At 38.9% G+C, this 15,467-nt stretch overlaps 1 protein-coding gene across 1 annotated transcript in view; it reads left to right on the forward strand.

Moving 5' to 3' along the window:
- Positions 1-15,314, forward strand: part of pnkp (polynucleotide kinase 3'-phosphatase) — a 22,395-nt gene extending 7,081 nt beyond the window's left edge. The window contains exons 8-17 of the mRNA XM_062068015.1: positions 3,696-3,767; positions 3,876-3,924; positions 5,657-5,727; positions 5,990-6,082; positions 9,010-9,106; positions 9,184-9,245; positions 9,551-9,660; positions 14,568-14,655; positions 14,735-14,802; positions 14,875-15,314. Coding sequence (XP_061923999.1) covers positions 3,696-3,767; positions 3,876-3,924; positions 5,657-5,727; positions 5,990-6,082; positions 9,010-9,106; positions 9,184-9,245; positions 9,551-9,660; positions 14,568-14,655; positions 14,735-14,802; positions 14,875-14,995 — 831 coding nt within the window. The 3' untranslated portion in view covers positions 14,996-15,314. The remainder of the gene's footprint in view (positions 1-3,695; positions 3,768-3,875; positions 3,925-5,656; positions 5,728-5,989; positions 6,083-9,009; positions 9,107-9,183; positions 9,246-9,550; positions 9,661-14,567; positions 14,656-14,734; positions 14,803-14,874) is intronic.
- Positions 15,315-15,467: the final 153 nt, after the last annotated feature.

Below are 15,467 nucleotides of genomic sequence, written 5' to 3' on the forward strand. Positions count from 1 at the left end.
AGGGCACCATGTTTGGGACTAACTCTGAAACTGAGTTGTCTATCCTCTATACCAGGGGTGCTCACACTTTTTCTGCAGGCGAGCTACTTTTCAATTGATCAAGTCGCGGGGATCTACCTCATTCATGTATATATAATTTATATTTACTTATTTATGAAATGTATGTTTTTGTTAACAAGTTAAAGGTGTTTAATGATAATGCAAGCATGTTTAACACATATAGTTAATATTTTTAATAAATTAAATGTGTTTAATGATAATACAAGAATGTTTAATACATATAGTTAATATTGTTAACAAGTTAAAGGTGTTTAAAGATAATGCAAGCATGTTTAACGCATATAGTTAATATTGTTAACAAGTTAAAGGTGTTTAAAGATAATGCAAGCATGTGTAAAACATATAGTTAATATTGTTAACAAGTTAAAGGTGTTTAAAGATATTGCAAGCAGGTTTAACACATATAGATTCCTTTCTTTCATGAAGACAAGAATATAAGTTGGTGTATTACCTGATTCTGATGACTTGCTTTGATAGGAATCAGACAGTGGTGCTGATAACGTCCGCATTTTCAAATGGAGGAGAAAAAAAGTAATCCTTTCTGTCCAATACCACATGAAAGTGGTTGGTTTTTGGCATCTTATTTGTCCAGCTTCCGTACTCCTTGTATGCAGTGCACACTTTACAAGAAATACATTGGCGACAAACTCCGTAGCTTGCGAGCTTGTGCTCGCCAGCTTTCTGAGACTCTTAGCGCAGGCAGGATGAAGCAGAGCTTTTATTGTGAAGGCAGGAACTGTGCAGTCGGTCTTTGGAGTTTTGACGACAGGTGCGGCGCCAGAGTCTGTTGAAATAAAAAGTGTTTTTCGCCTTCCTGTCGGTAATTTTTTCTTAATAATGAGCTGGCAGCAGCCAGCGTCATCTCAGAAGACCCTCGGGTGCCGTGAATGTCAATCAAGTGACGAAAGTGACGTCATAGTGAAGATTTATGATCGCTCATTTTTAGGACTATTTTTTTAATGCCTGGCTGGGGATCGACTGACACACCCTCCGTGATCGACCGGTAGATCGCGATCGACGTAATGAGCACCCCTGCTTTATACACAGCTCTGCTTTGATATTGTAACCACTGCCACAACTGGTGGAAAAGTGTATTACAACCAAGTACCGCTGCGGCCCATACAGATCACAGCTGAGAAACAGATATTTTTTGGCGGCCTATGGTTAAGAATCCCTGCCTTAGCTGATTATGTAATCTCCCTAATTCATGGATATGAGAGAGGGCCTGGGAGTTACAACAGAGATCCAATCAGATGCTTTTCCTTGTGAACTAAAGAAGTTGGATTTCTCACTGCAAAAACCAAAATGTTTTGGTTTAACATGTTCCACATCATAATATGTGTAAACCTGGGAGAAAGTGAAGAGGACACATTTAATTTTTGATGCTAGGATGCCATCAGCAGGCAAGTCATAGTGACATCTACACAACTGTAAATTAAATCTAATTCTACTGTATCACTTCTTTACAAAAAATATCAAGGCATTTTCTCTGCCTCAAGGAATGGTTTATATAATGGTAAATTTAAAGCCATGACCATTTTTAATGTAGTCCAACACGCTTATGTCACACACACAGCATAAAAAGTGGATGCAGTGTTTCCTAATTATTTAATTGAGGTGGACATTTATTAACAAATGAAAGGTTCAAGCCCCCCTGGCACCCCAGAGAAGGACAAGCGGGAAAAAATGGATGGATGGAAGGATAACATTTTCCATGCTACTTATGTTTATTTGCTGCTTCCGGTTGTCCCGCTCAGGAACAAATTATGATGAAAGCATGCATCGTAACTCCGTTTCACAACACACCTAAATACCTAGCAAAAAATGACTAATTACATCATCCTGACCTTAAAGGGGAACTGCACTGTTTTTGGAATTTTGCCTATCGTTCACAATCAGTATGGAAGACATTCTAACTCGTAAATAAACGTAGATAAAAGTCTGCTTACAGCGCAGCCAATGGGAGGTCCTCTATTCCACCCATAAAACCCCCAAAAAAACATCTAAAAGGCGCCAACAAATTCTCCATTTACATTTCGTGACTTGAATATTAACCATTAGTGATATTGTTATTATAAGCGCTAACGCAGACAAACTATTTATAGTGGCACCGTGATCTCGAGCTTGTGTGCCAATGTTGACAAGATCGACTGATAGGCTTCTTCCATGTTTCCTTGCTCGTCAAACTTTATTCGAGATAAATCATGCCTCTCACTTGGATAGTAGAAGGAGAAGGACTTATTCCGACAAGTTGGTACACTTTCACAGCCAATTTAGAGAATGACGCAAAAAGAAACTTCGTTCTATCCCCCTTTTTCTTCGCGAGGATTATGAGTAATTTTTCATCTAAATGAGCAATATATGAACATCCGAGCAGTCGGCATCTTAATAACAGCAGATATTGTACAGTAAGGAATGTTATATTATGTTTGTTGGCTCTCATAAAGTCTGCAGTAATCAATGATGTTGGGTAAAAAAAGCGAACGTCGTGATGTGTTTTTGAAATTAATGCGCTGCCAATGCTAAAAACTATCAGAATACGTAAGTATTAAATGTTGTTATAAATGTGCCTCTTACATATTTACTTACAGCATGTAAATAAAACCTTAATGGTGTTTGGATGTTTTTTTAAAGGCTTTATAGGCAGAATAGAACGACTCCAATAGGCTCCATTGTAAGCGCGCTTTTGATCGTGTTTATTAATATTTAGAACGCATTTTAAAAGGTTAATCCGTCATCATGTCTTTCATAATGATTGTGAACGATAGGCAAAAGTCCCAAAAAGTGCAGTTCCCATTGACCTAAGTCTAAGAGCGCTTTGCAGGTAGTCTAAATAATGGTGCTTTCAAATTAACTTTTAAGAGGCCTTATCATTTATACTTTTATTCGACTAAGTTTACTGTAATTTTAGGTAACTAAAATGTGATGTAATTTCGTACACTTAAACTAAATCAATTTAGATGAATGAAATTTGACTAAAACTCAAATACATTGTCGTCAAAAGACAAACTAAATTCAAAACTGCTGTTAAAATTATTCCTGGTTAGCAAAAATAATTGTTTTTTTTAACTTCCAAACAGACAGTTGTGCATAAAGGAATGTAAAATGTGTAATTCTTGTCAATGAGCCAAATAGTAAACAGGAAATGTAAAACCTTTGCCTTATTTGGCGCTATACAATCAAAATAATCCCACACTTTTGGCCAGTTTTCCTTTTATTTCTTGTTTTTTTGTGTAATGTTTATCTGTATCTGTAAAATGGGTCGTTGGTCCGTGAAAAACTAAAAAAGCTACAGGCCGCAAATGGCTTCCGCGGCACGGTTTGAACACCCTGATCCAAGCAATGGTTAGTTTCAATTTTATTTTTGGCTAGGTCGACAATCGTCAATGTTGCCTTCAGTCAGCCAGTCTGAGGGCCGCCAAGATAAGCAGGTTGTAGCTTGCTAAGGTGTAGAATTGTACTACCTCATATGTCATACTTATTTGGTTTTGAGAATGAATATACATCATATATACCTCTTGTTGTATTGTTTTGACAAGAAAGTGTAAATAAAGGTGTACAAATTTCCTATTTATATGCTGACTGATAAAATGTCATCCGAGTGTACACAAAGATGATTCTTGTCTGTTTCTAAGGTGTTTGTAGCAGCTGGATCCGGAATCTACAGGAAACCAACGATGGGAATGTGGAATCACTTGTGTGAAAAGGTAAATGCTAATACTCCTTTTTTTTAAAAACACAGTCTTTGTAATTATTGGAGCAGACTATCAAATATGTATTGTTACAACTCGTCTGAGTGTGTGATTCCTTGACAGGCCAATGATGATGTTCCTGTTGACAAGACTCAGAGTTTTTATGTTGGAGGTAAGCCAGCTTGGATGTTAAATGTTCAATCCTTTGTTTCCAATGTATTATCGTTTACATTTTTGATGTATTTTACCCTCAAAATTACTCCATGTTGGTTAGTTTCTTACTTTAATTTCTTTAATTTGTGTTATTGTTGCATCATGCCATGGCAACCATATACGTATCATCCACCCTAGGTCTCAGAGTGCTGGGCACCGTTACGAGGGATATCCCAATCCAATATTCATTTCAGATATTGGTTCGATATCATCAAAAAAACAAGTTTCAGATGATAGTGTCTTATATCTGAAACCTCCAATATAAGCTAATCCTGCAGCGTATTTACTTGTGCAAATCTGGACAGCCAGTTAATTGCTAAATTACCTCCAATAAGCACACAAAGTGGATCTTTCCTTGTGTTGTAGTCAAGGCATTTACAAAAGGTAAACATGGTAGGCGATATAGGCTGTTAGAAGATAGCAGCTACACAACAGCTAAGCACACAATGGCACACAAGCTAGACATCTGTATTAAGCAATGTTCCCTCTAAGGTGTACGCCTGCGCAATTGTGCACTGCTCACGCACACACAACAAATCTATGCCCTGCACAAAATAAAATCCAACCAGAACTTTAAACAAAGTAAACACATAACAATTTATTCTGTATGATTTTGCAACGCAACTCTGTGAGTGACATGGGACAACAAGCGGTCACAGCAGATAAAACAATGTTCGTCAACACTGTTCAATTATTGTAACGTCTTTTGAGATGCTTTAAAGAGGACATGAGGTCCACCGATCACTTTATTGAGTAAAACTGTTTATAACCACACCAAAAAACATTAGCAAAAAACTACTATCCAGTAAAACTGGTCATTTTCACAACTCCAACACCACACAGAAACTGTATATTCCAGGTCGTTAAACTCTGATGCGGCTCACATGCGGCCAATCAATGTTTATAACAGCGTGTTAATGCGTGCGTGTTGCTCTTTTGTTAGTTAGGTTTTAGCCAACAGTGCAACAAAGTTTAGATAGGTAAATGCTTGTAACTCTTATTTTGGTGAAACAAACAAGTACTGTACACCCACACTCCCCAATCAGATGCGTAATTATACAACTGTCATTTATTAAGAGTATTATTTTATGGATATTAATCATGAGATGCTGTTACTAGATTACAGAAATGCTAATAATAACTTTAATGATACATTTGTTAAAGGAATGTACATTTTATCCCATGCTTGTGCTTCAGCACACATCTCATTGGGCAACATGTGAATGTGTTAAGGGGAACTCAATGTGATCTCTGAAAGTGGTACACATTATTTTCAAACACAGGACTCCCACCCAGACACACAATACTAGTACATAGCTCATGAAAACCAAAATGTTTTTGATATTTTCATTATAAGTGAACCAAATCACTTATACTATGAAATAATCTAATGGAAATGACTGCTGTCATTTGATTATAATAAGGGTGTGAGGATTCGTTTGAACAACAATTCAATTCGATATTTGTGGTTGCCTTTCGTTAATAAATGCATATGCACTGATTTGTATTTAGAGCAAATTACACAACTTTAGTCGAAGCACTTCCTCCCTATTGCAAAATCAATTGAATGAACATTGTTGGCAGAGTCAAATGAGCAGATCATAAGACAACTATGAGAACAGTGCATAAACCACATACTCTCCAGTATATACACGGTATGTACAGTGACATCCTCTAATTTGACCTCAAAGATGCTGCAGGTCGGCCTGAGAACTGGGCACCAGGGAAGAAGAAGAAGGACTTCTCCTGCAGTGACCGACTGGTTAGACCACTTTTTTTGAACGTGTTGGAAAATAAATGTGACTTGCATCTGTTAGTGCTTGCTTGCTAATGACACAGTTCAATCATTAGCTTTAACCATTATGTATTCAGATACAAAGCTAAGTTGTCTTTGAAGAAATGGGAGTCCGGTACATGTAGGCATTGAACCACATCTTGAGTGTGTTTGTTTAAAATGAATGCAACTCTAGTTCATCAAATAGGAGAACTGTGTGTTATAATTACTGCATCTCTTATTTCTACAGTTTGCGTTGAACTTAGGCTTACAGTTCCACACTCCAGAGGAGTACTTCCTGGGCTGGAAAAGCGCTCCTTACAGCCTGCCACAATTTGACCCTGTGAGTATAAAAGCAAGTGAAAATTTCCTGTGAACATTTTCATTCATCTAGGTCATAGTATTCTCAGGGCGTTGAATGGGTTGCAATTGGACTGTTCAGATTGTCCTAGAAGACGTTTAGCCTCTCATCTGAGCAGTTCAGTTCAGTTTAGGCTCACAGATGTTGTTAAGACAGAGGTAGCCTGAGAGCCTGGTGTCAGATCCGAAGTATTTATCCTCTCCAGGATATTGTGGTAAGGAAAACACTGCTGTTAAGATACAAAGAAGAGGGGCCTCTGCCAGCACAACAACAGTCTTTAGGATAGAATCACCCTTCTTAGCATTCCATTCAATTGTACCAATGGTCAAGGGGGACCTGTGACCAAAAGTGCTATGTCCAGTTATTTGTCGGAGGCTAAAACGTTGAATTTCTTAGGAAGGGTTGAAAGGACAACATCGTATGTGGGGGATCAGGATGTTTTTTCAACTTTGACATAGATCTCCCTCACCCCTCTTTCAAACTATCCGGTTTCCTGTCCAGAATATGCACTTTTTTGGCCTCAGAAGAGGGTTGTGTTTTATTTGCAGAAAGAGAATTAGAGAGTGTGCTTCCATCCTAATGATTGTTGTTGTGCTGGCAAAGGTCCCTCTTCTTTGGATCTTATCAGCTGTTGTTTCACACCACAATGGAGCAAAACCATTCTTGTCGGGGCATGCCCCTGCCGGTAGAGGATAAATATTTTGGATCTGGCTCCAGGCTCTTGGACTAGATCTGTTGGATATAAATATGTGAGCATGAACTGATGAAGCCTGCTCATGAGAGGCAAAATGTCTTCTAAGACAATCTGAACAGTCCAGTTGTGATTGATTCAATGCCCCGAGAGTGTATTATGTATTGTAGTAACTATTGTTTTTTGTGGGCTACCAGCGGAACAAACAGCAACAATCACCAGATGTATTGTTATACTGCATTGTCCAAACTGTCTAGATCCGGGGTCTTTAACATTTTCAGAGCAAGGACCTCCAAACTGAAGTATAGATGGAGTGGGGACTCCTATTTTTTATATGTTCTGTATAAAATTAGGTTTGAAATTACTAACTATTCCTAAAAGTACCTTGTATTCAGGTGGTCTTTGAGTTATGAACGAGTACTGTTCCTAGACAGTGATGAAAGCCAAGTTTTATAATTAAAGTCAGATCTGATAAAATAAGAAGGAAAAAAAAACCTCCTCATGTGACATTTATCGACATCCAACTTTTTCTCGCTCACAGTCACATCATCACATTACATTCACCAAGCGCTCCAAAGCCTATCATGTGAACTTCACAATAAAAGTACTGTGCGCTACATCCTGCCTGACATTCATTAACTAGTGGTAGTATTAAAATACAGTATATAAGAGAAACCGATACAATAATGACTCAGTCGAGCATAGAACTCCACCAGGTCTTATCTCTCAATAGTAAAGGTTTCCTGAATCCAGATGATGATCCGGATTAGCCACAAAATTTAATGACTCTTCCCTTTAGCCATTCCTGGCATTTCTTGAAAGGTGGATAAAATCCACCAATAACTTTTTGAGCTATCTATAAAAAAATGAAATCATCTGCCTCTTGTCAGTCACCCACCGTATTTGTATCTGTGGGTGGAGGCGGGGCTGTTAGGATACACAGTAGTTAAAGCTTGTGTGGCTCGGTTGGTAGAGCAGCCGTGCCAGCAACATGAGGGTTCCAGGTTTGATCCCTGCTTCTGCCATCCTAGTCACTGCCGTTGTGTCCTTGGGCAAGACACTTTACCCACCTTCTCCCAGAGCCACCCACACTGGTTTAAATATAGCTTAAAGATGGGTTTCACTATGTAAAACATTTGAGTCTCTAGAGAAAAGCACTGTAAAAATATAATTCACTTTACTTTACACTTTTGTGGGGTGGTGTGGCTCGGTTGGTAGAGCGGCCGTGCCAGTAACTTGAGGGTTCCATGTCAAGATCCCTGCTTCTGCCATCCTAGTCACAGCTGTTGTGTCCTTGAGCAAGACACTTTACCTATCTGCTCCAAGTGCCACCCACTCTGGCTTAAATGTAGCTTAAATATGTAGATAATGGGTTTCACTATGTAAAACACTCGGAGACTCTAGAGAAAAGTGCTATATAAATATATTTTACTTCACTTAAAATGTAAGGACTTGTTCCTTATCCCACTTCTGACACTTCTTGGAAGGTAGATGAAAATCTGCCTGTAACTTTTTGAGCTATCAATAGCGGAATGAAATAAATGCATTGAAGCTTTGTCTGTCTGCCTTTCAGGTTTCATGCAAATCTGCCCATAACTTTTTGAGTTATTTATAACGAACTGACAGCCAAACTAATGGCAGAGATAGGTCCTCGTGTGTGTGCGTGCGTTTATATATAATACATATATATATATAATATATATGTATAATTGTATGTATGTATATATGTAGATATATATGTATATTTACATACACATATGTATATGTAAATGTGCATGTAATGTATATGTAAACCTGCTCAGTGGTCATACCAAAGACTATAAAAATACCCATTTCCTCCCTGCTTGGCACTCAGCATCAAGGGTTGGAATTGGGGGTTAAATCACCAAATGATTACCGAGCGCGGCCACCGCTGCTGCTCACTGCTCCCCTCACCTCCCAGGGGGTGAACATGGGGATAGGTCAAATGCAGAGAGTAATTTCACCACACCGAGTGTGTGTGTGACTATCGTTGGGACTTTAACTTAACTTTATATACATATATGTATATGTGCATGTATCAAAAAAAAATATATATATATACTGTATATATATAAATAAATAAAGTCTTATCCCAAAATTTTGCAACCCCAGGCGTCAACCCCTGTTAAAGACTACTGCTCTAGATTTCGAGTTTTTGTTATGATTTTTTATGGATTTTTTTTTTTTTCATCATCAGAGGAAACTTGACTCCACCGCCCAACTGTATGACCCGCCGTCTGCCTCTCTCACCTCCAACCAGACCGAAGTCATCGTGGCGGTGGGCTTCCCCGCATGTATGTGGAGGATCTCCATTTAGACTAACGCCTCCCTTGCAGTACCTTCCTCCTGACTGCTTCCCTTTTCTCTGCAGCGGGCAAGTCCACATTCTTCCATGCACACATCATCCCCAAGGGTTATGTGTATGTCAACAGGGTGAGTGATGGTCATCGGTGCAACAGAAATATTGTCATTTGTGTCCATGCATAAATTACCAAAATATGGTTTTAATACATTCAGCTAGAGGTCCACACAGAGACAAAAGTAGTGAAAATCCTTAGAGTAAATAATTAGGACATACTTGGGCTGACACGGCCAAACCAACCGAAAGCTTCTTGAGGAACCTATCTAAGCAATTGAGATCAATTAGGATTTGTGACATCTTCACTGAGATTACATTTATTGTTATGATTTTTGCATTAAGGAGGTTAGTGATTTTTTTTCCCTGGTGTACTTTTCAGGACACGATGGGTTCATGGCAGAGTTGTGTGGCCGCATGTGAGCGAGCTCTGAAAGAGGGTCGCAGCGTCGCCGTAGACAACACCAACCCTGACCCCGAGTCCCGTAAACGGTAACCAATAACATGTAAATATTGTGTGCGTGCGTGATGTAGAGGATCTTTGACTTACATTGTTTTTTTTGCAATACCTTAAAAACAGCAGAGTGCTCCTGTAATATAGAGGATCTTATACAGTTTTTTTGCAGGGCCCTAAAAACAGCAGAGTGCACCTGTAATATAAGAAGGTTTGACATACATTTTTTGGCAGTACCTTAAAATGGCAGTGCTCCTGTAATACAGAGGATCTTTGACAAATTTTTTTTCTTCCAGAAGTTCTTTCAAAAAAGACAAAGCACTGTACTTAAAGAATCGTTGACTCATGTTTTTCTTTAAAAATAGCAGAGCGCTTCTGTGATATTGAGGATCTTTGAAAAATGTTTGTAGTTCCTAAAAAAGGCAAAGCGCTCTGTCACATTGAGGATCTTTGACTACCTATTTTTTTGTATCCTCATTTCAAACACAGCAGAGTTCTTCTGTGATCATAGAAGAGCTTTGATTATTGATTATTGTATTTTGAGCATCCGGTACTTAATAACAGTGCTGCGCTCTGTAGAGCAGGGATGCCCAAACTTTTTTCCTCCCAAGGGCCAAAGTGAAAACGTGCCAAGGGTCTGCAGGCCAAACACAGCAATTTCAATCAATCAATCAATCAATCAATCAATTCCTTTATTGTCTTTGTCATAATAACACTCAAGTCATACATGTCAACGAGATTTTGTTTGAGCTTTGTCCAGCAGCATAGAAACTGCATTGAAGTGCAGGTTGACCAACGTTTACAGTTTAGCATTGTTAGGAAGATGGCAAATAGAGGGACGTGGGGGTGGGAACAGTCGGATGTCTGATGGGTGTTACGTTGATGTTGCAGCAATGCAATGTCCAGAGCACAATTATTGAGGTGGTGAAGAGTGAGGTAATAAGATGGTCCGGGGCAGCAAGGGGGCAGGCTGTTCATTTAGCAGTCTCACAGCCTGGGGATACAGACTGTGAGACATTCTGGTGGTCCTGGCACGAATCGATCTATACCTCCTTCCAGAGGGTAGCAGGTTGAAGAGGCCATGTGCTGGGTGGTATCTGTCCTTCAGGATGTTGTGTACTCGCTTTAGGCAGCGAGTTGTGTACATGGCACTCATCTCTGGGAGTATCGTCCTTGTAATTTTTTCCGCCGCTTTAACCACTCGCTGGAGGGCCTGTTGGTTCGCTTTAGTGCAGCTAGCAAACCACACTAAAGAGTGTAAGTGAGGACACTGCTGATGGCACAGTTGTAAGTCATTTTAAATGTACAGCAGCACCATGAGTGAAGCGTTTAGACCAGGGGTGTCCAAACTGTTGCCCGTAGTTCATTTTTAAACAGCCTGCTCCACAATCATTAGCATTTTAATATTAACATGCTAGTTTTTTGCAAATTTTGCAGTTACAAAAAAACAGCAAAGCGTTTCTGTCATATTGAAGATCTTTGAATTGTTTTTTGTTTTTTTTTGCAGTACCTTAAAAAGGCAAAGTGCTTTGTCATATTGAAGATCTTTGACTACCGTATTTTTGTGCATTCAGTCCTTAAAAACAGCACAGCACTCTTTTGAGGATTTTTTACTAGTATTTTGCAGTAGGATCCTAAAACAGCAGAGTGCTCCTGTTATATGTCCTTTAAAAAGCAGATCAATACTGTATTTTTGATACTCTTTTGACTCTGGCTTTGTTTTGTTTTTTGTAGAACTGTATTTTCTTAAATATGGATCCCCCTGTCATTTGGAGGATCCTTGACTTGGGTTTTTGTATTAGTTCTTGAAAATAGCAAGGCCTCTGTCATATTGAGGATCTTTGGTGAGCATATTTGTGTGCTTTTTAAATACCAGTAGAGTGGAAAAACAAGTTGACTTTATATGCTTAGTTGTGTTTCATTGAGGGACAAGCAGTAGAAAATGGATGGATGGATCCATTAAACCATATCCAATTGTATTTACATTTTGCAAAGTATGTGGCAATAGCGTCTGAACATGACAAAATTTCACAAATTAAATCAGCCATTTTGAATATTTAGCTCCGAATACCTTCGGCATCTTCCAGAGATTGACGTCACAATGGGAACACTTTTGCACTCTGACCATGTTATCAGATAAGTCATACTGGAAATATGCAACAATTAGACAGATATGTGCTGTTTATCATTCTCAATCCCTATATAAGACATGAACACGTGTTTTATTTATGCATTCTAAGTCGTAAATAAATAAAGGAATAAAAAGTCATCTGACAATAGAGTCAATGGGGGCTCTCTATTTTACCCACAAAACTTTCTAAATAAACACCCAAAACCCACAAGCAATACTCTATTTACGTCTCGTGACCTGAATATTAACCAAATATTAGTAATGTTGTTATTATAGGCGCTAATGCAGACAACATATTTTTAGCATAGATAACAGCTGGACTCAAGAGACTTTAATGTAATTATAAAATAAAACTGAAGATAGCAGTAATGCAACATATATGGAGGCAAACTGCCGTAAAACTGTGAAGAACAAGACAACGCTTATGCAGCACTGCAGCATTGAGCCAGCGATGTCTTGTTTGGTGCCGTGTCTGCAACTGCTGCATCGCGTCTCGGCTCGTCAAACTTATTCTAGATTAAAATTGATGCCTCTCATCTGGATAATTGGAGGATTTAGCCATGACTCTAGGAGTTGTCCATCTGTGACATTCAATTTATACCCGGAGATTGAGACAAACACACAACCGAAGACAGTGTCAACAGCAACTGTTTTAACCCTTTGTTGTGCGGATTAAAATTAATTATTCATCTAATCGGGAAGATATGGACATCCTATCATTCGTCATCACAGTGAGAGCATACATTGTACAGTACGCTGTCGTTTATTTGCGTTTGTATTTCTTGTTTAGCACTTAGCAATACTGCTACATGATGCTTAGTATTTCACTAAAGCTGCATTTGTTTAGCAGAGCTTCTAAAAGGTGTAGCTCACCCTCCTTATATTCAGGATCAACAATATAAGGTTCTGTACCATCATTTGTCCAAAAGTAGCCGTTATTGGCTCTCACAAAGTCTGCATGATTTGGATGGTTGTTGATGGTGAAGGGATCTGTGGTTCCTACCTGTACATCACGCGATGATATGTCTGGCTTCCTCATTATCTCTCAAAATGGCTTCGGAATCCCGGGAGATTGATACTATTCTGATCATATCTATTTACTCCCAAACTTTGTAAGTCTTTCGGTGTCACCTATCAGATATATAAGACAATAACTTTAATAAAGAGGCAACTTGTTTTTCCACTCTACTGGTACTTTAAAATCAGCAAAGCCCTCCTTTAGAAGTTCCTTGATCAACATGTTGCAGTATTTTCTCTCTTGTTCAATTTTAGAAAAATCTGCTTCTGCACATTAGGGCTGCACAGACAATAGAGTATTTTAAAACCTTGCTAAAAACACATTTATTTTCACAAGCATTCTGTAAATAACACCTGGGTTTTATCTTGTTTTACCTCAGTTTTAACTAAAATGTCTTGTTATATCATTAGATCATTGTTGTATTGATTTTTTTTATAATCTAATGTTCCCTGTGCAGCACTTTGGTCAACTTAGGGTGTTTTAATGTGCCATATAAATAAAGTTTGACTTGACAGTCTGTCTGTGAAAATAGTTGAGTGTTCTTGTCCCATTGAGGATCTTTGACCATGTTTACATAGTTTTTATGATTGAATTTCTGATTACTCCATTAAATATGACTAAATTAGCCATCTGATGAAGTAAACGTGTGAGGTGGGTGAATATGTTGTATACAAAAGAGAAAATGACAATCATTCAAATAGTGCACCTTCAGCACATCCTCTATGCACCCTAAGACTGCACCAGAATCTTGGTATTACTGCTTCTGCCAGCAGAGGGCAGCTCTGCTCAGCAATGTTGCTTCCAGGCACTGGAGAGAGAAAGATGAAGTTAATTGGATACTTACAATATTGATTGATATTAGAGATAAATGCTTTAAAATGTAATATCGGAAATTATCGGTATCGGTATCAACATTATCGGTATCGGTTTCAAAATTATCAGTATCGGTTTCAAAAAGTAAAATGTATTACTTTTTAAAACGCCGCTGTGTACACGGACGTAGGGAGAAGTACAGAGCTCCAATAAACCTTAAAGGCACTGCCTTTGCGTGCCGGCCCAATCACATAATATCTACGGCTTTTCACACACACAAGTGAATGCAAGCATACTTGGTCAACAGCCATACAGGTCACACTGAAGGTGCCCATATAAAAAACTTTAACACTGTTACAAATATGCGCCACACTGTGAACCCACACCAAACAAGAATGACAAACACATTTCGGGAGAACATCCGCACCGTAACACAACATAAACACAACAGAACAAATACCCAGAACCCCTTGCAGCACTAACTCTTCTGGGACGCTACAATATACACCCCCGCTAACCCCTACACCCCACACCTCAACCCCGCCCACCTCATCCTCCTCATGCTCTCTCAGGGAGAGCATGTCCCAAATTCCAAGCTGCTGTTTTGAGGCATGTTAAAAAAAATTATGCACTTTGAGACTTCAATAATAAATATGGCAGTGCCATGTTGGTATTTTTTTCCATAACTTGAGTTGATTTATTATTGTTTAATGCATCCAGCGGGGCATCACAACAAAATTAGGCATAATAATGTGTTAATTCCACGACTGTATACATCGGTATCGGTTGATATCGGTATCGGTAATTAAGAGTTGGACAATATCGGATACCGGCAAAAAAGCCATTATCGGACATCTCTAATTGATATGTATTTATAAAAGCCAATGTGTGTCAATATTATTTAGAAAAATAGACACAACACTGTCTATGTTGTGATACTATATTGATAACTGATCACCATTTTCTGTCTTTTTCTGTTTCAGTTACTTGGACGTTGCCAAAGCAGCGGGCGTGACCTGCCGCTGTTTCCTCTTCTCCGCCACTCTGGAACAAGCCAAACACAACAACAGAGTACGACCCACCTCTCCTGTACACTCTGGCACTTGTTCTGCCGACAAGGCCTTTTTCTTTAATGCGTTGTCTTCTCCAGTTCCGTGAGATGACGCCGTCCGACAGCAAGCATATGAAGGTCAACGACATGATTTTCCAAAGCTATAAGTGAGTGACTTTTCTTCATTTCTCATGTTCTCGTCATGCCTTTTGACTTTTTTCCTCTCTCTCCATGAACAGGAAACACTTTGTGGCTCCTGCTCTCACAGAGGGATTCTCTGAGATTCTCAGCATCCACTTTGTCCCTAATTTTAAAGACAGCCAGTCAGAAACATTGTTCAGACAGTTCTCAGAGGGATAACAGTACAAAGATTCCAAGTAATTGTGCAAGGAAAAGACACAGATAGTCAACAAATCATGTCATTTCAGATGTAATGCTGTAAGAGTTGTAATGTTCCATCCAATCCAGAAGATGGCATTGTGTTGAAAACATTTTTTCACAGTGCTATTATTGAATAGTCACATTGTTGTGTATAAAGTAAACAAGTGTCTTAGGTAAACAATAACCTCCGTCTATTTTGAGGCTCACCAATTTTGGCGAAAATGATTATAAAACACCCAATTTATCACGCAGACTTAGGAGCAGAAAATGTGTAAATAAAACACTTTAGAGGCTTAGATCATTAATGGGGATTACAGGGCTTTAGCAGGGACCCCTGCCTTTCTGTGCCCCCCTGCTTCAGGACTCAGTCCTCTCAGCTGACTCGGCTTTGCTCCACACTGGGAAGGAGTTTTGAAAAAGTTTTGTCAGCATACAACACAGCAAACCATTA

The sequence above is a fragment of the Entelurus aequoreus genome, linkage group LG13 (genome assembly GCF_033978785.1).
Source record: "Entelurus aequoreus isolate RoL-2023_Sb linkage group LG13, RoL_Eaeq_v1.1, whole genome shotgun sequence".
Taxonomy (NCBI): Eukaryota; Metazoa; Chordata; class Actinopteri; order Syngnathiformes; family Syngnathidae; genus Entelurus; species Entelurus aequoreus.